Here is a 25,772-nt window from a genome sequence, read left to right on the forward strand (position 1 = left end):
TGGAGCATTGATACCAATAGACGGTCCCTCAGCCTACCCATTGACCAGAGGATTTTACCTAGTGCATCGAATTTTCTAGCCTTCCAAGTCGATGTGCCTCAGCTATCACCATATGGGACGTTAAACGAAACATTGCCCACATTTATGGAGCCTCTCCAGGTGACCTCCCCAACTGGGGGGCCAGGCCCCCCCTTGCTTCCCTCCCCTTTCCCCACTGCCTCTTCCCCCTCTACTAGTGTGGCAGTCACACGACTGACTAGTATCCAATCATTTCTCATGTTTGCAGATGCTTGATTTGTAAAAATCCATGCCCATTTTTGTGGCTGCTCCCTTTGTTGAGTGGGTTTTAAAACGGAATCACACAATGTCTTAGTGCATATTGCTTTTAGCTGATCATTTATGGTGTTCAGAGTCATATATCTTCTGATATCTATGAAGAATATTTTGTGTAGTCACTGTACTTTGATTCATGATGTCTAAGCAAGAGATAATCTATATGCTACTCATGTTTATGTTGCAGATTCTGAATAGACGCTATGGTCGAACTCATGTAGCAATATATGGTCCTGAGTGGGCCTTGAGGACTTGAATGCTAACGAACAAGAATGTAATTAAAAAGGGAAGTGCACATGCTGGATTATAGAGTATGAGATTGTGCCATTATAATCCTTTATTTTCTCATGAAATGAAGAGTATCTCAGAGGCAAGATTCTAGAGTCTTGAGACAGTTTTGCTTTTAGTAGCGTCACATACTTACAAATGAGTTGATGAATACAAGGCAAGGTTCTGGAGTCTTGACACACTATGGAGTGTTCCCTGCAACATCTACAGACTAACACAATATTGGTTGTAGTCATATTAGTTGTATCGAGACAGACTTGAGTGGTCCCCACAACATGATATTAGTTGTATCGAGACAGACTTGAGTGGTCCCCACAACATGATAGTAGTTGCGCCATATTTGTTTGATTAGGACTACCACCTTCAGCTTTCAGATGGTTGTCCTTTGCCAAAACTTCTGAGAACTTCATGAAGTTGTAATGGTGATATCATCTAGCCTAGGAGGCTACCTCCATGAAGGTCCATGCTTTATGCCTCTTCCCATGCATCAATCAATGCATTAAGCCTTACAACATCTTTGAGTATTGTTGATTTGTATGAGCAATGCAGCTTAATCAAAACTTTGTCATCCTTGGTTGTGTAAAGAACCTTCCAATCAATCAATCAAGGAAAGCACTGTACCCCTCAATGAAAAAGTTAGCACACATTATTTCTTTTCTTATGAACATCTGCTGCTGTTGGTCAAGGCTAAAATTGGCATTTCAAAATTAGAGTTCAAACATTATTTTTGGTGGCTAGCCTTCCGAATGGTGGTCAAAAAATAAATAATGATTGTTTAATTATCTACCTTAAAACGGTGACATTAGGGTAATGAGAGTTTTGAGACAAGGCTAATTATGTAAAAGAAATTAATGGAGTGGAAAGACTATCACTTGCAAATAATTGAAGATATCAATCTTTAATATAAGTAAAATACATGTGAACAATGTATCTCACATACAACTTAATCAACGACAATGTAGTGGCAACGCGAGATAGCCATGAGCCTCAATACACGTGCTTGCACACATACATGTAGAGGAAATAGTATATAAGTAAATGTGTAAAGTATGACACTCCAAAACAAGGTAATCTTTTGTCACCTTAAAGAACATACACATGAAAATAAGTCAAATAATGTATGATGGTGATTTGGGTAGAGCAAAGTCAACAAAATGACATCAATGTAGCAAATTGTCATGTTATTAGTGTTCACTTAATGTGTTCGACATGATTCTCAATGTGTCTAACTACTTTGTCTACATAAGGTGAAAATTTATAATCATTATAAATATTTCAAGATTTATTAATAATACTGATTACATTTATGGAAGTTGGGTATTTTGTCTCTTAAGTTGAGAAAGACACATTATTCTTTCATTTTGGTAAATCCAAGAGAAATATATCAACCTTGGAAAGTTGAATCTAGCTTCCTAAACTCAATACTATATTCTATTGTAGTGGACGTGGGCTTGCACTCTTTGTTAACCACTCCGTTGATAGCATAATTTTGGCCGTCCAACCTACCATAAGATGTTTTGCCATCTTACCTACTCAAACAGGTACGTAACTTTTGTAAGACGATGATGGAACATATAAAGCAGCCTTAACCTATGCTTGATGTCAAATAGGGAAAGTATACAGATGTAGTGTAAATAGTTACTTAAGACTCGTAATAGAGGTCTAGTAATTTTTTAAGTTTGGTTGACCTTGTGTGAAAACTAGTCATTTGTATATGTGTCATTTCGACAATAAGCAATACACAAACATTCCCTTGCAATAGGTTTCTTGTGAGTTCTCCTTCTCTCTTTTTGCTTGCTTGCTTACCTTTATTACTTAATGGATGCGTGCTTTCTTAGGTTTGATTGTAGGTTTTCTTCTTGCATTAGCTTCTTCTTCTTCCCCCACCTTTTATGAGAGAGAACCATCGTGAAGGATCATCTCTTCATACCAAAATCTAGGCATGAAGAGCTCCCCCGTTACCCCTTTAGCAAGGAGCATTTTGGTGTGACAACGGAGTGAGGACCGCAATGGACGGGCTAGCGCACCCACAATGGGAAGTTGCATTTGTGGCTTGAAGGCAAGACTTAATGACACATGCTTCGGCAAGGCTAAGGTAAGCTCTTGACCTAAACATATTTAGTGTTGCTATTAGGGACTAGCCCAGGGATTAGCACAGTTTTTCATCAATTCCAAGATATTGGGATCACCCACCATTGTCTCGTGTTGATTAGGAGGTCACACTCTAAAAAACATACGGTTTTGGAGCCATTGGATGTGTTTGTTTGTGTTTAATTTTGATTTAAACTTTATTTTATATTAGGGCATTCTATTTTCATCTATTGATAGAGAGAAATCATGGTTCTTTAGTGATTTGCATGAAATTGGATCCCAAGAGACATAGATTTCATTACTTTGATCCAAGAATTAGCTTATCAATTGTGATTAGAAGTGGAATCTACATCGAAAACATGAGCATTGAGCTTCATTAGGTTGATTTAGAGTGGGATTATCAATTGGTTTTCTTGCATTGTTAGAATTGGTAGATTAGGTTAAATTAGAGGAGGATTATCAATTTTTGTTTATGCATTTCATAAATTTTTGTAATTTATTCATGCATTGTTTGAATTGATAGGTTAGAAGCATGCTATAATATCAAAAAACATTCCAAAAATACTAAGTTAGTTGTATAAAAAATATTAACTAGGATTAGGACCATTAATTAAAATAATTAAAAAAACATTCCAAAAATACTAAGTTAGTTGTATAAAAAATATTAACTAGGATTAGGACCATTAATTAAAGAGAATGCGGGGGAGAGAGAGACCTTGAGTTCCTTGCAAGCAAACACACACACACACACACACACACACACACACATACACAAAAGAGTGTAAGACACGAGAGAGATGGATGGGCTGAATTTTCTTCTATTTCTTCTCTTCTCTACAACCATATAACTAAAAGATAAGAGTACATACATAAAGGGAAAGTACTCTCCTACAATAATATACAAAATGGTTGGTCCATAGTGTGAACCCAACTATATGGCCTGGCGCTATAATATGCCATAAGTCTAGTACTCCCAAGTGGCTATCACACAGCCTGTTATCCACTGGCGGCATATCAACCATAATCACACCAACTGTGCCAATGGCATAAGTTCGGAAGCTATCACCTAGGTGGGTCATCAATGTCCACTGTAGCACTAGTTGAGCTCGATATCTCAACACTCCCCCTCGAGCTCAAATCCACACACTGCACTCCAAGTAAGCTCCTAAGCCTGTGGAGCTTCTCTGTGCCCAATGCCTTCATGAAGATGTCAGCCACCTGATCCTCTATGCTGACATATACCAGATCTACATCACTTGCTAGAATCTTGTTCGTCACAAAGTGATAGTGCACCTCAATTTGCTTTGTTCTAGCATGATATACTGGGTTACTAGCCAATTGTATGTTACTTATGACAATTGTCCTATACACGGGCTCACCCATATCACCAATTAGCTTCTGAAACCAAGCTACCTCACAAGCTGCCATAGTAGTACCCCTGTACTTTAGCTCTGTACTCGACAAGGCAACTGTTTTTTACTACTCCAACATAGTAGCACTACCAAATGAGAATATAAAACAACTGGTAGATCTTCTGTCTGCAACACCACGAGCCCAATTAGCATCTGTGTACCCATGTAGTTGTATCTCTATACTAGTCTCATAGAAAAGGCTATAATCAACTGTGGACTTTATCTATCTAAGAATCCGTTTGACCGCATCCAAGTGTGGCTTCCTAGGGGCATGTATATAAACTGACTCACAAGTCTAACATTATAGCTCAAGTCTGACCTAGTAATGATCATGTTGATCAAGCTACCACCACTATGCGCCTGTATGTAGTGGGGTCCTCCAAATGCTCACATGTATTTGCGAAAAGCTTTGTGTTCTAATTCAATGGCACTGAAATAGGCTTACAGCCTATCATGCTATACTTGAACATGTCCAAGTCATACTGCCCTTTGCAATAACAAAATGCCATGAGGTGATCTCACCATCTCTATGCCTAAGAAATACCACAGCTCACCCAAATCCTTCATCTCAAACTTTTTCTTTAAAAGCCTCTTGACATCATGTATGTCAACATCACTATCACCAGTGATAATCAAGTCATCCCCACATAGATGACTAATAGCATGATCCCTCTATCTATCTTTTTCACATAAAGTGAAAAATCTACATTGGATATCGGAAATCCAATGGTAAGAAGATACTCCTTGATCTTGTTTGACCATGCTCTTGGTGCCTGCTTCAAGCTATACAAGGCTTTGCGTAACCTACACACAAAATCTGGGTGTGCATCAATCTCATAACTTGGTGGCTGCATCATGCAAACTTCTTCTTGTAAATCACCATGCAAGAAGGCATTCTTTACATCCATCTGATGTAAAGCCTAGCAGCCATAGCAATGACAACTCTCACGGTTGCCATTCTTGCAACCGGGAGGAGTGTCTCTTCATAGTCAATGCCATAAGTTTGTGCATAGCCTTTGGCAAACCAATCTTGCCTTATACCTGCTCACTTAACCATCAACATTATACTTGACTTTATACACCCACTTACATCCAATTTTCTTCTTTTCCTTAGGCAAAGACACTAACTCCCATGTTGCATTTGTATCCAATGCTACTACTCATTCATGGAATCTTCCCATTTCTTATTTCCAAGTGCCTTTTCAAAACAAGGCTCCAATTCTTGTATTGCTTTAACCATGTAAGCATAATGATGTGATGTATATCCATCATGTCTCAATAGGGTACCTAACCCTCATAGACCTGTGCACACCTGGATCTCTGCCAAGTGTCCTCAAAATAGCCCTCGGTATCCTTACACTAGGAGTAACCAAAGACGGAATGCCAAGTTCCTCATCAAAGGCTCTGCTCAGAGCCACTAGAGTCACCATCCACATATGAGTGACCTGTTGATAGATCATGCACAAAAGGTTGATCTACCTTTTCCTTCTCTTTGCGTGATATATGTGTACCTACATCTGTCCTCAACCTGCATGACTATGGGCTAACATTGGATCCATTGCTAGAGGACTCTCCAGGTCCACTAAGCACCTGTGCTCTACATGTGGTGCAACATCAACACTTCTTACATTTGCATCTTCTATTGCCATCATTGATGGTACATACTAGCTACACATCTCATCAAAGATAACATCTCTACTTACTCGCATATCATGAGAGTGGTAGGGTTATAACATCTATAACCTTTTTGCTCCATAGCATAACCAATAAAGATGTATTTCTCTGCCTTTGGATCCAACTGTTTTCTTACTTCATTAGGAACATGCACATATGCAATACACCCAAACACTTTCAAGTGAGACACATCTGGTCTTATGTAAAATTTTGTTCAGGAGTCATACCATGAACAGTTGCAGTGGGAGCCCTGTTCATAATGTGCACAGCAGTTGCTACTGCTTTTGCCCAAAAATAATGTAGCATATTCTTTTCAGCGATTAAGGCATGTGCCACTTCTACAATGTGCCTTTTTTTTTTGCAACACCATTCTGTTGGCGGAGTGTACCTGCATGTAAACTATGTCGTCTTGATTCCCTGCTTTCTCAGGAAATCACTCAACTAATTGGAGAAATATTCTCTCCCACTATCTAATCTCAAGAACTTTATTTGCATGTATTTTTCCTTCTCGACCAAGTCTTTAAATCTCTAAAAGTGAGCAAACACCTCACCTTTGTCCTTCATGGAAGTAAACATGCTTTCCTAGTGTGGTTATCAATGAATGTAACATAATATCTACAACTTGCAATTCTTGTCGTCTTGGCCGGTCCCCATACATCTGAATGTATGACATCTAATGGCCTTGCACTGACATGCTTTTCATGTGGGAAGCTTGTTTGTCCTACTTACCAAGCAGACATGCTTCACATACTTTATGCATACCATCAACCACCTTAAACTTTGGCAAACTTGTAACAATATTTTGGGCCTCCATAGACTTCAGTCGTTGTATATTCATGTGACCAATGCACTTGTGCCATATGTCAATATCAGCAATGACACCTGTTCTATGCACAAACATGGCTGCCTTTACTTCATGCATGTTCACATCCAAAGTAAACATCCTGCCATTTTTGTTACCCTTTGCAACCAAGTGACATTGATTTTTGAAGTCTTCCACAAAATATCATTGAGGATTAAACCTCACTTGTAGACCTTGCTCAACTATCTGCTGTCTAACAGAAACTAGGTTCTTTGTAATATTTGAAACATGAAGTACATCTATCAAGTACTTCATTTTGCCATCTTGTAATATACACAATGGCACTTTACCAAGAGCACAATGGGATGCGCATGTTGGTCATCACTTGTTTCTACATAACCTTGTTTTTCTATTTTTTGCATGTCTCTAAACCACTTAGCATAATTGGTCATGTGGTTAGAGGCACCAGAATCCACATACCATATATATTGTGATCCTGACACTTCCGCTGTTTGTGGAGCTGAGCATATGGTGCATCACAAACAACTACTCACTTCTGTCGTCTCCCCACCCTGTTTACTAGATGATGCATAGCTGCTTTGCTGTGCAACTTTCCACTTTTAATTTCATTTTGCTTTTTATAGTAGTCCTTTGCCATGTTCCCTGGTTTGCCGCAAATAATAGTACTCTATGCTATTTACACTCTGGTTTCTTTGCCAACCACCTCGGCCGCTTTGGCGCTGCCTCTAGACTGGTCTCTTTCACCTGTGCATGATTGCTGCTGTGATGCAAATCATTGGACTATTATTGTCTAGAATTTTGATTTCCTTGCCACCACCTTGGCCTTGACCACGACCTCTATCTTTGCCTCTACCTAACGTAGAGTAGAAGGCATGTTCTAATGTGTTCTTGCTTTGAAGAAGAGTCCTCACCAAGGGACTTTTATTCTATAATCAACATAGACACTAAGTCTTGAAAGTTGGGAATATTCTCCTTGACTGCACAATGGAGGTCTTGAATGGTTTGTATACTTTGCCAAGCCCATTTAAATATACACTCACCAAATCATCATCCTCCACCGATACATTGATAGACCCAAGGGATTCAACAATGCCCTTGATCTTTAAAGCATACCCATTTAAACAGACACTCACCAAATCATCCTCCTCCACCGATACATTGATAGACCCAAGGGATTCAACAATGCCCTTGATCTTTAAAGCATACTCATTGATAGACATGCTTTTCTTTTCCCACAGTATGCAGCTCTTGTTTTAAATATAATTTCCTTGCCTATGTGTTGGTCTGGAACATCTACATCAGATTCTGCCATGCAACTTCTAGAGTGTTGGCATCCTGTATGTGTCCTATCATTGTGTCTGGGACACTAATTGAAAGCCAATACATGACTTTCCTTACACCCTGGTTCTAATCCTTGAATGCCTTTATATTTGTTGGAGTGGCATTCTCTTCAGACGACTATGTCTTCAGACAACTATGGAGGCTCCTCATTGTCTTCTTCAACATAGTCCCAAAATCCTTTGTTTATCAGGAAATTCGTCATTGTGAACTTCCAAGCATGGAAGTTGTTCTTGTCCAACCTCTCACTAACAATCTGATTGAGTCCGTCAAACATGTTTACATGTAACAATCAGAAACCTGCAAACATACAATTTCTATATGTAACCTGTAACACAATAGTATCTTCTGTGTCACTAACAATCTGATTGAGTCCGTCAAACATGTTTTCATGTAACAATCAGAAACCTGCAAACATACAATTTCTATATGTAACCTGTACCACAATAGTATCTTCTGTGAAACTTGTACAGTGGTACTTCAGCACAACTTATAGAGGTTACTAGATCTGACTAGAGTATATGTACATACACCCAATATCAACAACACATGTGCAAACACTGTTCGGACTTCCAAAATGCTCTGCAAGAATGGAGATCGAACGCACTCGAAACATAATTCTGGTCATAAAACTGCAGTACAAAGTACTATGTACCACACAGGCACCTCCAAGCTTGCGAAGATAGATCCTCAATCGAATATGTGTAGCTCCCGGAGCTACTGAGGGTGGGTGTTGTATCTAAACCAAGAAGGGAAAGAGATGATGATGCTCCTACCCGTGTACAACTTCCTTGCTTGCTTGTTCTTACCTCTTACTTGTCTCCTTAGCTCTCACACGAATTGGAGCTCTGTTACTATAAAGAGAATGTGGGGGAGAGAGAGAGCTTGAGTTGCTTGCATGCAAACACACACACACACACACACACACACACACACACACACACACACACAAGAGAGTGTAAGGCATAAGAGAGAGATGGATGGCTGAATTTTCTTCTATCTTCTTCTCTTCTCTACAACCATGTAACTAAAAGATAAGAGTTTATACATAAAGAAAAAGTACTCTCCTACAATAACATACAAAATGGCTGGTCCATAGTGTGAACCCGAGTATATGAGCTGGCGCGCTTGAACTATGCCATAACTCTAGTACTCCAAAGTGACTGTCACACAACCTCTCATCCATATCAACCATAATCGCACCAATCGTGCCGGTGGCATAAGTGCGGAAGCTATCACCCATGCGGGTCATCACTAGTTGAGCTCGATATCTCAACGGTAATTATACACAATAAAGGCTAAAAAATCCTAGTTAATTTTTGTATAATAACTATTAACTAGGATTAGGACCATTCATCACATCCCATCAAATCTAAAAAATCATAAAAATCATCAGGGGGTGAGCCTGTATATACATAAGCCCGAAGATGCGAGAGGCGTGAGCTGGAGGACGTGAACCTGGAACATGTGAGCCTAGCAATAGCAAAAAAAAACATTTCTAGACTTGGACTAAAAACACCAAGAACCTTTGATGCAAACCTGATCTGGACTGATTGTTGGAAACATTTTTGGACATGGACTTAAAACACCAAGGATCTTTGATGCAAACCTGATCTGGACTGATTGTTGGAAATCACAATATAATCACATTAAACCACACTTTCTCAAATCCCCCAAGCTTGTATACATAAGCTTGAAGATGTGAGTCTAGAGGTGTGAGTCTGGAGGCCTGATCCTTAAACATATGAGGTGTGAGTCTGGAGGCCTGATCCTCAAACATATGAGCCTACAGTAGCAAAAAAAATATTAAAAAAATAAAAAATAAAATTAGGCCTGTACTAGAAACACCAAGGATCTTTGATGTAAACCTGATCTGGATTGATTGTTGGAAATGACAATATAATCAATTTTAATGCATCACACCACATTTTCTCAAATCCACCAAGATTTCGATCCCAATAAATAAACAAGTACACAATAGAGTGCTCCCCTATTAAGAATGCTAGAATCCTTCAAATCCACCTCAAGAGAAAGGAGCTTTGGGAAGAAATGAGCCAACAAAACACATACGCAAGTAGAGCAACAATGAAATCCCTAGAAATAAGAGCTACCCTGGGGCCTCAGAGTTCCAAATTCACCTACTGGCTCTGTAAACATTACCTTAAATTTTATAAAGAAGGCATTCAGTTGCTTTATCTTTGGGTGCAACTCTAGTGAAAGAGAGGGAGCAGGACCTAGAACCTCAAGGTTTGCTTCCATTAGAAGTAGTCAAACCATGTCAGACGCCATAATGTTTAAAACATTTGGTGTCAATCATGAGCTAGGTTTATCCTAAACCTACCATTGCTATACCGCCAAGGATAAATGTTCCACACATTACACACAACAATAACACAATCGCACACAATGCAACAATGCAAGTAGGAGTCCCCCAATCCTTGAAATAAACTTGAAAATAAGGAAGACATCCCATGGGTTGAGACATTCTCACCAATGAGTTTGACACAACTGCTTGGACTGCTTTAGTTTGATATTTGACACAACTGCTTGGACTGCTTTAGTTTGATATTTATAGAGTACACAATGTGTGTAGAAGCTCACACCATATTGTTTGATATCTATAGAACTTGTAACAGGATGTTGGATGTTGAAGATGAGGACTAAGAATATGAGTCCCTCATGGAGCGTACCAACTCTAAGGATTGCATTCGTGTTTTGGCAACCGTGGTGGACACTTTTCCTCCACAGAAACTTGGGACAAGGTTTGGACGATTGCACTGTGTCGAAATCTCATCCCTATTCATGCTCGATGCATTTTAACTAGAACGAGCGGTGGAACCAGCTTGCCTTGAGCTTGAGTTAACCAAAAGACCATCTAGTTGCGTTGTCTACCACCAAGGCTAGCCATAACATTTTGTCTTAGGAGACATGGATCTCATTAGGCCACCCAACCCTCATAGCATCTGCTCTCTGTTGTGCAACCATTGGTGAAGGGGAAAACTTGAGCGAGACTGTGGAGAAGTGGGACGAAGCAATGGAAGAATACTTCGATGTCACCAGGTACAATGAGAAGAGCAAAATGGCTCTTGCAAGGCTGAAGATAGTAGAAACAGCCAGAGTACCATGGAGAAACCACTGCGAGACAAACCGTGTGGATCGAAACACTCAGTCACGGAATGATCTCAAAATATACCTAAGGAAGAGATTCTGTCGTCCCGGCTTTTTGGAAACAAAGATGAACGAATTCTTAGAGTTAACCCAGGGGAGCAAAACTATTGAAGTATATCACCAAGCGTTCGCTCTCCTCCTCAAATACTCGCCACACTGCGGGATGAAGAATAGCTGATGGTGGCCAGGTTCATTCGGGGATTGAACGAACCTTTGAATATCCTAGTGAAGAATGCCAAGCCAGTTTCCATGGCTAAAGCAATGCGGATGGCAAATGATTTTGCCAAGGTCTTTGATGTCAAGGTCCCGCCGAAGCCAGCATCATCACCTTTCGAAAGGTTTTTAGCTCCAGAAGGTGATTCCAACCTTCCACCGTCTAAGAGATATAAGGGTCAACAAGCCCAGGATATGGGAAGTTCCAGAATGGAAGAAATGTCCTTTTCTCGAAACTCAATCCCTTGGAATTCAACTTCAGAAGTTTCACTTTTGAACAAGGGAGCGAACAAGGGAGCGAAATGCTATAACTGTCAAGGATTTGGACATCGCAGTATGGATTGCCCAACTCCTTTTAGAACAAGATTTTTAGGGTGAGACCAGACTCCAGCTCCTTCCTTCCAGAGTAATCAGGTTTCTTTCCACCAAAAACAGAGAAATCCCAGAGGTAGACCCTCTAACCAAACCGTAGTTTCAATCCAAAGTAATGCAAGACCTCCGCCTCAGAATAGGGAAAGTCAAAAAGAGATGTTCCCAAATCAGCCGTCCACTTCCAAGGCAGTAATGCTGGAAGTGATTGATGAAGAAGAAGAAGATGAAAGAGATCATACTCCACCTACGAGATGAGGACATCTCATGTTTTTTAAGTGGGGTAGGATGTAAGATTCCTCCCTCTAGCTTTTGATGTAGGATGTAAGATTCCTTCCTCTAGCTTTTGAGGTGTACAGGTGTAAGAACCTCCCCTTCTGATCTTGTAATTATTCCCCTCTTTGAAATAAAAGAAAGATTTTATTTTACCTTGTTTTTGACCTAGAGAGAGAAAATGTCTAGAAAGAGGTAATCCAAAATTAAGATATTTTTGGATATAAAATCCTCCTAGTGTCTAAAATGGTTTCCCTTGAAACATAATTTCAAAAAGATTTTTCAATGTGCAATTGGAATTAATTGAAAATAAGTATAAAGGACCTTAGCCTAAGGGTCTAGATTTTTAGAAGTTTTTGGATTATGGTCCAATTAAGGTTCCTATGGGCCAATAGGATCAATCCAAGTATGGGGAGGAGATAAATCAAATTTTTAAAAGACAAATATCCAAAATTGAGTAAATGTCCACATAGGATGAAGAGTTGACTAAGTACAAGGTTTATTAGTAAAAAACTATGAATATTGCTAAAAAAAAGGAGATATTTTAATATAATGACTCAATTTTGATACCTTGGTAAGGAGAAGGGGGCTCTTCAATGAGGCGCCTATTTCACATGTGTGGTGGAGTTTTAAACTCAAAAATATTGTGATATTTTTATCTCTCCTCTCTCCTGGATCAAACCAAATCAAAAGGGAGCCAAACTAGGTCCAAATCTTGTCCAAATTAAGCCAAACTGAACCTAGAAAATTCTAGAAACTAGTTGGACTTTGTTAGAGGCCTCCCTCACCTATAAATAGATCCTTAGCTCTTTGTAAAAAAATATGAGAACTATACCATGCCAGTATTATACTGAAATAATGATATTTTCTATTATCCTCTAAAAGTCCTCTACAAATTGAAGAGATTGGAGCTTCTCTCTCTCTTCAATCCTCCTTGGAGTCTTCATCAACATACCAAACCAATTGATTGGTTGAGGTCCTCTACTTTGATTAAAGAATCAAGCAATCTAGGAGGTAAAGTGTGGTTTATGGTCTTTTTTTAAAATCTCCAAATGTTTCTCTCTTCTCAACCCCTCTCAAGCTTGAGAAGCATTCAATTGAATGGCTTTTTAATATAATTGAAGTTCTTTAATGAATAGTAGTGATAAAACACATAAATTTTCCATTTATGCTTAAATTAAATGTTTCTTTTAAAGCATGTCTCTCTCTCCCCCAAAGAATGGACATTCCTATGACCTATTCTATATTCAAATGAAGCTTCTCATGAAGTAATTCTCTAATCTAAAAGTAATTTCTATGCTTGTATATCCAAATTAATGGTAAATTCAAATAGAAGATTCATAAAAATGAAAGTGGGTCTTCAGATGAAGTATCGCAATAGTATGGAATTCTCTGACTTGCTTGAGGCCTAGTCATGATAGTATTTACCTTATAATTCCAAGGATCGTGACTACCCATATATACCGAGGGTATAACTGTAGCTCTTTACTGGCAATATATACGAGTAAATCTAAGACCTTGAAATTATAAGTAAAAATGCTATCCAGATGATGAATTTGAATGTGGTTGATATGATTTTAAAATTCTGGTCGAGAATTGATGAGTTGATTTGGATTCTGATTGAAAAAGATGATTCCTGAATTTTGGTTGAAAAGCGATCAGTTGAACAAAGCCACAATGAGGATGAATGGGACGAGTCCCTGTGATGATGTTCGTAACTGGAATGACGATAATGACTTTAGCGAATCACTACGAGATTAGTGGTGGATTGTGCTGACAGATTGCTACTCTTAACACGACCTAGTGGATCCAGTTAAGGGATGACAAATTAAAAACCTCCATAACTGAAACTTCCATGGAGGAATGTTCAGCAGATGGAATTTTTGGTCTGATGGACCATTATTGTGTTAAGAATATGAATGATATGTTCTGAATGAATTGTTATCTGATAATGAGTTCTATATAAGGGATCTTTATCTCATGATTCTGTGGAGAGCTAACCAATCTAAAGAACCCCTGAATCAGTTGGGTCTAAAGTCGGATTTGAATTGTAAATAAAAGGACTTAACAAGAATTTTCGTATTGATAGGATCATGGATCGAGGTCATCGTGGTAGGAATGATAACCCCCAACTCGATGAGGAAGAGCTCGACTTGGATGTTTGTAAAACTCTTCATAAATCGCAAGCTGGACCTTTCAAGGGTGAAGGGGAAAACTTGGGCGAGACTGTGGAGAAGTGGATCGAAGCAATGGAAGAATACTTCGATGTCACCATGTACAATGAGAAGAGCAAAATGGCTCTTGCAAGGCTGAAGATAGTAGAAACAGCCAGAGTACCATGGAGAAACCGAAGCGGTAAACAAACCATGTGGATCGAAACACTCAGTCATGGAATGATCTCAAAGTTTACCTACGGAAGAGATTCTGACCTCCTGGCTTTTTGGAAACAAAGATGAACGAATTCTTAGAGTTAACCCAGGGGAGCAGAACTATTGAAGTATATCACCAAGCGTTCGCTCTCCTTCTCAAATACTCGCCACCGCTGGATGAAAAAGAGCTGATGGCCAGGTTCATTCGGGGATGGAACGAACCTTTGAATATCCTTGTGAAGAATGCCAAGCCAATTTCCATGCCTGAAGCAGTGCAGATGGCGAATGATGCCCGCCGAAGCCAGCACCATCACCTTTCAAAAGGTTTTTAGCTCCAAAAGGTGATTCCAACCTTCCACCATCTAAGAGATATAAAGGTCAACAAGCCCAGGATATGGGAAGTTCCAGAATGGAAGAAATGTCCTTTTCCCGGAACTCAATCCCTTGGAATTCAACTTCAGAAGTTTTACCCTTGAACAAGGGAGCGAAATGCTATAACTATCAAGGATTTGGACAACGCAGTATGGATTGCCCAACTCCTTTTAGAACAGGGTTTTCAGAGCGAGAAAATCAGGGATCAAGATTCCAGACTCCAGCTCCTTCCTTCCAGAGTAATCATGTTTCTTTCCGCCAAAATCAGAGAAATCCCAGAGGTAGATCCTCTAACCATACCGCAGTTTCAATCCAAAGTAATGCAAGACCTCCACCTCCTCAGAATAGGGAAGTCAAAAAGAGATGTTCACAAATCAGCCGTCCACTTCCAAGGCAGTAATGCCGGAAGTGATTGATGAGGAAGAAGAAAATGAAAGAGATCATACTCCACCTAAGGAGATGACATCTCGTGTTTTTTAAGTGGGGTAGGATGTAAGATTCCTCCCTTCAGCTTTTGAGATAGTGTAAGAACCTCCCCTTCTGATCTTGTAATTATTCCCCTCTTTGAAATAAGAGAAAGATTCTGTTTTACCCTGCTTTGACCTAGAGAGAGAAAATTTCTAGAGAGAGATAATCCAAAATTGAGATATTTTTGGATATAAAAATCTTCCTAGTGTCTAAAATGGTTTCCCTTGAAACAAAAATTCAAAAAGCACTTTCCAATGTGCAATTGGTAAGGGTCTAGATTTTTAGAAATTTTTGGATTATGGTCCAATTAAGGTTCCTATGGGCCAATAGGATCATTCTAAGTGGGGAGGAGATAAATCTAATTTTTAAAGAAAAAATACCCAAAATTGAGTAAATGCCCACATAGGATGAAGAGTTGACCAAGTACAAGGTTTATTAGTAAAATACTATGAATATTACTTAAAAAATGAGATATTTTGGGTATAATGATTTAATTTTGACACCTTGGTAAGGAGAAGGGGGATCTTCAAGGAGGCACCTATTTCACATGTGTGGTGGAGTTTTAAACTCAAAAATATTGTGATATTTTTATCTCTCCTCTCTCCTGGATCAAACCAAATCAAAAGGGAGCCAAACTAGGTCCAAATCTTGTCCAAATTCAGCCAAAGTGAACCTAGAAAATTCTAGAAACTAGTTGGACTTGGTTAGAGGCCTCCGTCACCTATAAATAGATCCTTAGCCCTTTATAAAACAATATGAGAACTATACCATGCCAGTATTATAATGAAATAATGATATTTTCTATTATCCTCTAAAAATCCTCTACAAATTGAAGAGATTGGAGCTTCTCTCTCTCTCTTCAATCCTCCTTGGAGTCTTCATCAACATACCAAACCAATTGATTGGTTGGGGGCCTCTACTTTGATTAAAAAATCAAGCAATCTAGGAGGTAAAGTGTGGTTTATGGTCTTTTTTTAAAATCTCCAAATGTTTCTCTCTTCTCAACCCCTCTCAAGCTTGAGAAGCATTCAATTGAATGGCTTTTTAATATAATTGAAGTTCTTTAATGAATAGTAGTGATAAAACACATAAATTTTTCATTTATGCTTAAATTAAATGTTTCTTTTAAAGCATGTCTCTCGCTCCCCCAAAGAATGGACATTCCTATGACCTATTCTATATTCAAATGAAGCTTCTCATGAAGTAATTCTCTAATCTAAAAGTAATTTCTATGCTTGTCAAATTGAGGCCAAATAAGTGGCTTTTAAATACTTTTATGCTATTTAATTCATGAAAAAAGTAGGAATCAAGTCCATAATTAAGTATTTATCCAAATTAATGGTTATTCTATCATATGATATTACTAAACTTTATGTTTTCAAAATTATTGAGAATTATCAGTAATAGCAGCGAAGCTATGGGACAGAATTTCTAAAAAATTATCACATAAATCATTTTCATTCATAATGTGAAAAGAAGACTTCCTACCATATTCTAGGATTATTCATCCTAGATTAATTGAATAATTCTCATTATAATTATGAAAAATTTAATTTTTATGTTTATGCATTAGGAAAAAGAAGAATTTCTAGTAAGTCATTTTTATGTTAAAAGAGTAATCCCCATGACAATGGAAATCCATGTACTCCAATAAAGTAAGAGAAAAATTGGGATGCTAAAATAATGTATATTTTATTTAAAAATTAAAGAAGTATTTTAGTTAAATTTATCTTTTTGCATAGATAAATTTAAATGATGAAAGAGGAATTCCCACCATATTGGAATTCAAATATTTAATTGATAAAAGTGTAATTAAAAATATTTAAATGTTAAAAGAGGAATTCCTATGACATTTGGAATTCCATCATTTAGATGGGAAAAGAGAAATTCCTAGCATATTGAAATAATGGATATTTTATTTTAGAAGAATTTATTTTATGAGAAATATTTGATGGTAAAAGAGGAATTCCCATGACATTGGAGTGCAAATAATTAAATGCAAAAAGAGAAATTCCATGGTAATTGAGATCCAAAAAATTCAATGGAAAGAAGAGGAATTTTTAGTATAATTCAATTTATGATTATTTACCAAAAGTGGAAATATGGGTAGAATTGATTTCTACAAATCCCATGAATTCTTTTATTCAAAAGAGAAATATTGAATATAATTCAATTGAGGAATTGAGAAGGAATATAGAAATAGTCGTTCGAGAAAAGGAACCTTTAATTACGCCAAAGCAATTGGTAGAAATTTAGAGAGAGTCCCATTATCGGTATCAAACTAGAAAAAGCTATTAAATGGAAATAGCATGTAAATGGATGTGAATGATGAGATGAGAATAAGATAAGAGGATATGTGAAAAGGGTGAGATGGTGAGTACATGGATATGGATGTGGATGTGTATGTGAGAATGGATGTGGATGTGTTTGTGAAAGAATGGATGTGGATGAATGGATGTGGATGAGAATGAAATGTGGTGTGATGTAAAGAGAGGTGATGTGATGTGAATGTGATGTCGATGTGGATAAGATGTGGTGTGATGTAAAGAGATGTGATGTGATGTGAAATATGTGGATGTGAAGTAATAGATGTGAATGGATGGATAGATGTGGGTAGTCGTTACATGTGAGCGATTGGAGGGATGTGGATAAATGAGATGAGATGTGTATGAATGAGATATGATGTGGGCAGATGTGATGTGATGTAATGTGGATAGAATGTATGTGATGGGATGGTGATGAGAATGAATGTGATGGATGTGAATGGATGGATGTGATGTGATGGATGTGATGTGATGAATGTGATGTGATGGATGTGAATGGGTGGATGTGATGTGAGTCAGACAAGTATGAATGGGTGGATGTGATGTGATGTGATGGATGTGAATGGGTGGATGTGATGTGAGTCGAGTATGAATGAATGATATGTGATGTGAATGGATGAGATGTGCTGTCATGTGAATCAGGATGTGAATGAATGATATAAGATGTGAATGGATGAGATGTGATATGATGTGAATCGGGATGTGAATGAATGAGATGTGATTTGAATGAATGAAATGTGATGTGGAGGATCGGGGTAGATATGAATGGATAAGATGTGAATGAATGTGATATAATGAGATGTGAATGAATGTGATATAATGAGATGTGGAGATGGGTAGATGCGAGTGGATGAGATGTGATGAGGGTAAATGAGGAAAGATAGTAATAAGATGGAAAATGATGTGATTGGATGAGAACGGTTATACATATGAATTGGACGTGGATTAAGTCATGTGGATTGACAATGTGGAAAGACGAGAGTTCGTTATAGAAATTGTATTTATGACCTGTTTTAAAATGACTGTTTTAGGTCAATAATGTTACGGAAGCATTTTGATCATCTTGTGAATGAGGTCGTGGAGACCTAAGTGATAAAGTTGCAACGGCTGACGGAGAGTCAACGGAGAACGTCTCATGGTAGCAAGGTCAGACAAGGTCTTGACCAGCCTTGGTTCGATTTAAATGGTGAGCTTTCGGTATGGTGGATGAGGGACCAAGGAAGTGGCTTATGAGTGAAGCGCTAGATGACCTGGGAAGGATCCTAGAGGGTGCTGACCATATGGTGCTCAGGCTCTGGGTCACTGAAGATACCCACACGTGCGTCGTGGAAGATATTAGAACAAGGAGTAAGAGTTGTTCTCTGAATTTGGGCATGGATCTAGTTGATTGACCTTGCTGGTCCTCAACGAATGAGTCCATGGTTCTTTTATATGGATCTGTTGGTTGATCTTGCTGATCTTCAACAGGAGATTCCATCTTGATTTTTATAAGTGAATATATTGTCGGGTACTATGAGCTAGGAACTATCAAAAAGGAACTATGAGGAGGAGGGATAAGTGATGAGCGTTCTGGTTGCCAATGATGCCATAGGTACACCGATGAAGGAATGATTGGAAATTAGGATTCAACCGGATGTTTTGGAGGATCATGATCAGTGATACTATGGTTTTATTAAATGATTGTTTTAAAGATAGCTGAATCTGTGAAAAAGGCAATTTCATATTGGGTGTGTAAGTGGTGTGACTGGTGTTAAATTTGTATAAATATCCGGCTAGAGGGCCTGGGAACTCTTTTCCCTGGTACCCGAGACAAAACCTAACCAAATTCCTAATCGGATCCCATCACTACAGTGGTTGGGGGTGGTTGGCTAACCCATGGGACTGGATGGGGTTAGGCTGGACTGATGGATCCGTAAATTGAGACTCAATTTTGTTATAGTACGACAGATGAAGTAAATCCCAGATAGTAATTATTCTATGGAAAAAGAATCAACGGTTGTGACTCTCGATGGGAAAAAAAGTGTTGGTTTCTATCGTCCAAGTGCAAGTTTCTTCCTTGATCTGACCATGTGATTCACAAGTTCGGTCGGATCAGTTTGGTCAGTAATGACCCTGACTACCTTAGAGTAAAAATATCCACGGAGGAATTGCCCGTGCTTTCTGGGCAAGGGAAGTTTTTTCGGGTTCAGTTTTGGAAGAACCGAGGGATTAGTCTCTTGTCCGGATATCCATGGGGAGAGGCCCCGAGTGAGAGGCCTTTCCCCGCGTAAGAAGTGCTACTTGCGCGGAGGGGGCAGGGATCTTTCAGCTGGTATCAGAGAGAATTGACTAAAGTGGATCAACTCAAAAGCTAAAAATGTCAAAAATTTGTGAAGTAACAGTAAAAGGTTGTAATTGTGTGATAAAATTCATACAACTTGATATTCAGAATGAAGATTCATAAAAATAAAATGGGTAAGATAGTGTACCGCAATTGTATGGAAATCCCTGACTTGCTTGAGGCCTAGTCATGATGGTATTTACCTTATAATTCCAAGGACCGTGACTACCCGTATATACCGAGGGTATAACTGCAGCTCTTTACTGGCAGTATATACGAGTAAATCTAAGACCTTGAAATTATAAGTAAAAATGCTATCCAGATGATGAATTCGAATGTGGTTGATATGATTTAAGAATTCTGGTTGAGAATTGATGAGTTGATTTGGATTCTGATTGAAAAAGATGATTCCTGAATTCTGGTTGAAAAGCGATCAGTCGGACAAAGCTGATTGGATATTTTAATGAGTATTTTCAATCAGAATCATCTTTTTCAATCAGAATCCAATCAGAATCATCTTTTTCCATCAGTTAGCATATTGAAATTAATGAGTATTTTATTTAAATTCAAAGATGAATTTTAGATAAATTTATTTTATCTATGAGAAATATTTAAATGTTAAAAGAGGAATTCCTATGACATTTGGAATTCCATCATTTAGATGGGAAAAGATAAATTCCTAGCATATTGAAAAACTGGATATTTTATTTTAGATGAATTTGTTTTATGAAAAATATTTGATGATAAAAGAGGAAATTCTCATGACATTGGAGTGCAAATAATTAAATGCAAAAAGAGGAATTCCCATGGTAATTGAGATCCAAGAAATTCAATGGGAAGTAGAGGAATTTTTAGTATAATTCAATTTAGGATTAGTTACCAAAAGTGGAAATATGGGTAGAATTGATTTCTACAAATCCCATGAATTCTTTTATTCAAAAGAGGAATATTGAATATAATTCAATTGAGGAATAGAGAAGGAATATAGAAATAGTTGTTCAAGAAAAGGAACCTTTAATTAGGCCAAGCAATTGGTAGAAATTTAGAAAAAGTCTCATTATCGGTATCAAACAAGAAAAAGCTATTAAATGGGAATAGCATGTGAATGGATGTGAATGATGAGATGAGAATGAGATAAGAGGATATGTAAAAAGGGTGAGATGGGGAGTACATGGATATGGATGTGGATATGTATGTGAGAAAGAATGGATGTGGATGTGTTTGTGAAAGAATGGATGTGGATAAATGGATGTAGATGAGAATGAAATGTGGTGTGATGTAAAGAGATGTGATGTGATGTGAATGTGATGTACATGTGGATAAGATGTGGTGTGCTGTAAAGAGATGTGATGTGATGTGAAATATATCTGGATGTGAAGTAATAGATGTGAATGTATGGATAGATGTGAGTTGTCATACATGCGAGCGATTGGAGGGATATGGATGAATGAGATGAGACGTGTATGAATGAGATATGATGTGGGTAGATGTGATGTGATGTAATGTGGATAGAATGTATGTGATGGGATGGTGATGAGAATGAATGTGATGGATGTGAATGGATGGATGTGATGTGATGGATATGTGAATGGATGAATGTGATGTGATGGATGTGAATGGGTGGATGTGATGTGGTGAGTCGCACAAGTATGAATAAATGATATGTGATGTGAATGGATGATATGTAATGTCATGTGAATCAGGATGTGAATGAATGATATGAGATGTGAATGGATGAGATGTGATATGATGTGAATAAATGAGATGTGATGTGAATGAATGTAATGTGATGTGATGTGGATCAGGGTAGATATGAATGGAAAAGATGTGAATGAATGTGATATAATGAGATGTGGAGATGGGTAGATGTGAAAGGATGAGATGTGATGAGGGTAAATGAGGAAAGATAGTAATAAGATGGAAAATGATGTGATTGGATGAGAACGGGTATACATATGAATTGGACGTGGATAAAATAATGTGGATTGACGTGGAACAATGTGGAAAGACGAGAGTTCGTTTATAGAAATTGTATTTATGACCTGTTTTAAAATGACTATTTCATGTCAATAGTGCTAGGAAAGCATTTTGACCGTCTTGTGAATGAGGTCGTGGAGACCTAACTGATAAAGTTGCTACAGCTGACGGAGAGTCAACGGAGGACGTCTCGTGTAGCAAGGTCGGCCAAGGTTTTGACCAGCCTCGGTTTTATTTAAATGGTGAGCTTCCGGTACGGTGGACGAGGGACCAAGGAAGCGGCCTATGAGTGAAGCGCTAGGTGACCTGCAAAGGATCCTAGAGGGTGCTGACTATACGAGCTTGGGCTCTGGGTCACTGAAGATACGCAGACGTGCGTCGTGGAAGATATTGGAACAAGGAGTAAGAGTTGTTTTCTGAATTCGAGCATGGATCTGGTTGATTGACCTTGCTGGTCCTCAATGGATGAGTCCATGGCTCTTTTATATGGATCTGTTGGTTGATCTTGCTGATCTTTAACAAGAGATTCCATCTTGATTTTTATAAGTGAATATATTGTCGGGTACTATGAGCTAGGAACTATTGAAAAGGCCCCTACTGAGGGATAGGTGGTGAGGGTTTTGGTTGCCAATGATGCCATAGGTACACCGATGAAGGAATGATTGGAAATTAGGATTCAACCGGATATTTTGGAGGATCATGATCAGTGACACTATGGTTTCATTAAATGATTGTTTTGAAGATAGCTGAATCTGTGAAAAAGGCAATTTCATATTGGGTGTATAAGTGGTGTGACTGGCATTAAATTTGCATGAATATCCGGCTAGGAGGCCTGGGAACTCTTTTCCCTGGTACCCAAGACAAAACCTAACCAAATTCCTAATTGGATCCCATCACTACAGTGGTTGGGCGGTTGGCTAACCCATGGGCTGGACTGCTGGATCCGTAAAATGTGACTCAATTTTATTATAGTATGTTAGATGAAGTAAATCCCGCGGATAGTAATTGTTCTATTGAAAAAGATTCAATCAATGGGGAAAAAAGCATTGGTTTCTATGATCCAAGTGCAAGTTTCTTCCTTGATCTGACCAAGTGATTCACAGGTTCGGTCGGATCAGTTTGGTCAGTAATGACCCTGTCTACGTTAGAGAAAAATATCTATGGAGGAATCGCCCGTGCTTTCTAGGTGAGGGAAGTTTTTTCGGGTTCGGTTTCGGAAGAACCGAGGGATTAGTCTCTTATCCGGATATCCGTGGGGGCGAGGCCCCGAGTGAGAGGCCCTACCCCGCACAAGAAGTGCTACTTCCACTGCTAGCACCCCCGAAGAGGGGGCAGGGATCTTTCGACTGGTATCAAAGCAAATTGACTAAAGTGGATCAACTAAAAAGCAAAAAATGTCAAAATTTTGTGAAGTAACAGTAAAAGGTTGTAATTGTGTGATAAAGTTCATACAAATTGATATTCAGAATGAAGATTCATAAAAATGAAAGTGGGTCTTCAGATGAAGTACGGCAATTGTATGGAAATCCTAGACTTGCTTGAGGCCTAGTCTCATGATGGTATTTACCTTATAATTCCAAGGACCGTGACTACCTGTATATATCGAGGGTATAATTATAGCTCTTTTACTGGCAGTACATACGAGTAAATCTAAGACCTTAAAATTATAAGTAAAAATGCTATCCAGATGATGAATTTGAATGTGGTTGATATGATTTTAAAATTCTGGTTGAGAATTGATGAGTTGATTTGGATTCTGATTGAAAAAGATGATTCCTGAATTTTGGTTGAAAAGCGATCAGTTGAACAAAGCCACAATGAGGATGAATGGGAAGAATCCCTGTGATGATGTTCATAAACTGGAATGACGATAATGACTTCAGCAAATCACTACGAGATTAGTGGATTGTGTTGACAGATTGCTACTGTTAACACTTGACCTAGTGGATCCAGTTAAGGGCCAGAGTAATCAGGTTTCTTTCTGCCAAAATCAGAGAAATCCCAGAGGTAGACCCTCTAACCAAACCGCAGTTTCAATCCAAAGTTTCAATCCAAAGTAATGCAAGACCTCCACTTTAGAATAGGGGAAGTCAAAAAGAGATGTTCCCAAATCAGTCGTCCACTTCCAAGGTAGTAATGTTGGAAGTGATTGATAAAGAAGAAGAAGATGAAAGAGATCATACTCCACCTACGAGATGAGGACATCTCGCGTTTTTTAAGTGGGGTAGGATGTAAGATTCCTCCCTCCAGCTTTTGAGGTGTACAGGTGTAAGAACTTCCCCTTCTGATCTTGTAATTATTCCCCTCTTTCAAATAAAAGAAAGATTCTGTTTTACCCTGTTTTGACCTAGAAAGAGAAAATGTCTAGAGAGAGGTAATCCAAAATTGAGATATCTTTGGATATACAATTCCTCCTAGTGTCTAAAATGGTTTCCCCTGAAACAAAAATTTAAAAAGAACTTTCCAATGTGCAATTGGAATTAATTGAAAATAAGTATAAAGAACCTTAGCCTAAGGGTCTAGATTTTTAGAAATTTTTGGATTATGGTCCAATTAAAGTTTCTATGGGCCAATAGGATCAATCCAAGTGTGGGGAGGAGATAAATCCAATTTTTAAAAGAAAAATACCTAAAATTGAGTAAATGCCCACATATGATGAAGAGTTGTCTAAGTACAAGGTTTATTAGTAAAAAACTATGAATATTACTAAAAAAATGAGATATTTTGGGTATAATGATTCAATTTTGACACCTTGGTAAGGAGAAGGGGGATCTTCAAGGAGGCGCCTATTTCACATGTGTGGTGGAGTTTTAAACTAAAAAATATTGTGATATTTTTATCTCTCCTCTCTCCTGGATCAAATCAAATCAAAAGGGAGCCAAACTAGATCCAAATCTTGTCCAAATTCAGCCAAACTGAACCTGGAAAATTCTAGAAACTAGTTGGACTTGGTTAGAGACCTCCCTCACCTATAAATAGATCCTTAGCTCTTTGTAAAAAAATATAAGAGCTATACCATGCCAGTATTATACTGAAATAATGATATCTTCTATTATCCTCTAAAAATATCCTCTACTACAAATTGAAGAGATTAGAGCTTCTCTCTCTCTTCAATCCTCCTTGGAGTCTTCATCAACATACCAAACCAATTGATTGGTTGGGGCCCTCTACTTTGATTAAAGAATCAAGCAATCTAGGAGGTAAAGTGTGGTTTATGGTCTTTTTTTTTAAATCTCCAAATTTGGGCTCTACAGCAACGGTGCAGGCTCAAAATTTGCATTGTTCTGGCACTGCTCCCCCAGCCACTCAGAATCATTTTTGTTGCATTTATAATCAAGTTGAGTACATTGATTATGAGAAACAGTAATTTACAAGATAAAAATACCTTTAATCATGTGTAAAAATACATTATTTATCATCCAATGCATCAGAATTGCTCCTGAAGGGATGGGGAAGCTGTGCCAAAATAGTGCGAATTTGGGCTCTACAGTAGCGGTGCAGGCTCAAAATTTGCACTGTTCTGGCACTACTCCCCCAAGCTCCCAGGGTCATTTCTGATGCATTCACAAAAACATTGATGGTACAAACTAGAAAAAACAATGATATACTTGATGAAAATAAGTTTGCAAAAATTGTATTGTATTCATAAATAAGAAATGATACATCATCTTTACAAAAGCTTTCTTACAATATTGAGCTTCCTTCTCTTGTTATTGGGCAGAGTGTGCTCAAGGAGTGTGCTCAAGGAGTGATTAGGATATTTCTTGAGGATCCTCTATGCCTATGCTTTTGGCTATACCTATACGATCAAGAAGCTTACCCCTAAATCCAAAACCAAAAACATCGAAGGCAAGGGATTTTTTAATAAGAACTATACATTTGGTGCTCTGTGCCGCCATAGAGGCTACACAGAGCACCTTAGAGAGGGCTTTCAAAAAGAAGAGAGTGAAGGCAGATTGA

The 25,772-nt window shown here is 38.2% G+C and overlaps 1 protein-coding gene across 2 annotated transcripts in view; it reads left to right on the plus strand.

Annotated features, from left to right (window-relative positions):
- Positions 1-1,145, plus strand: part of LOC147637665 (methyltransferase) — a 97,943-nt gene extending 96,798 nt beyond the window's left edge. For both annotated transcript variants that reach the window (XM_086799493.1, XM_086799494.1), the window contains one exon: positions 521-1,145. In XM_086799493.1, the coding sequence (XP_086655619.1) occupies positions 521-589 (69 nt within the window). In that variant the 3' untranslated portion in view covers positions 590-1,145. The remainder of the gene's footprint in view (positions 1-520) is intronic.
- The last annotated feature ends 24,627 nt before the right edge of the window (positions 1,146-25,772 follow it).

This window comes from Cibotium barometz, chromosome 6 (genome assembly GCF_041138505.1).
Source record: "Cibotium barometz isolate CiBa-2024 chromosome 6, ASM4113850v1, whole genome shotgun sequence".
NCBI lineage: Eukaryota > Viridiplantae > Streptophyta > Polypodiopsida > Cyatheales > Cibotiaceae > Cibotium > Cibotium barometz.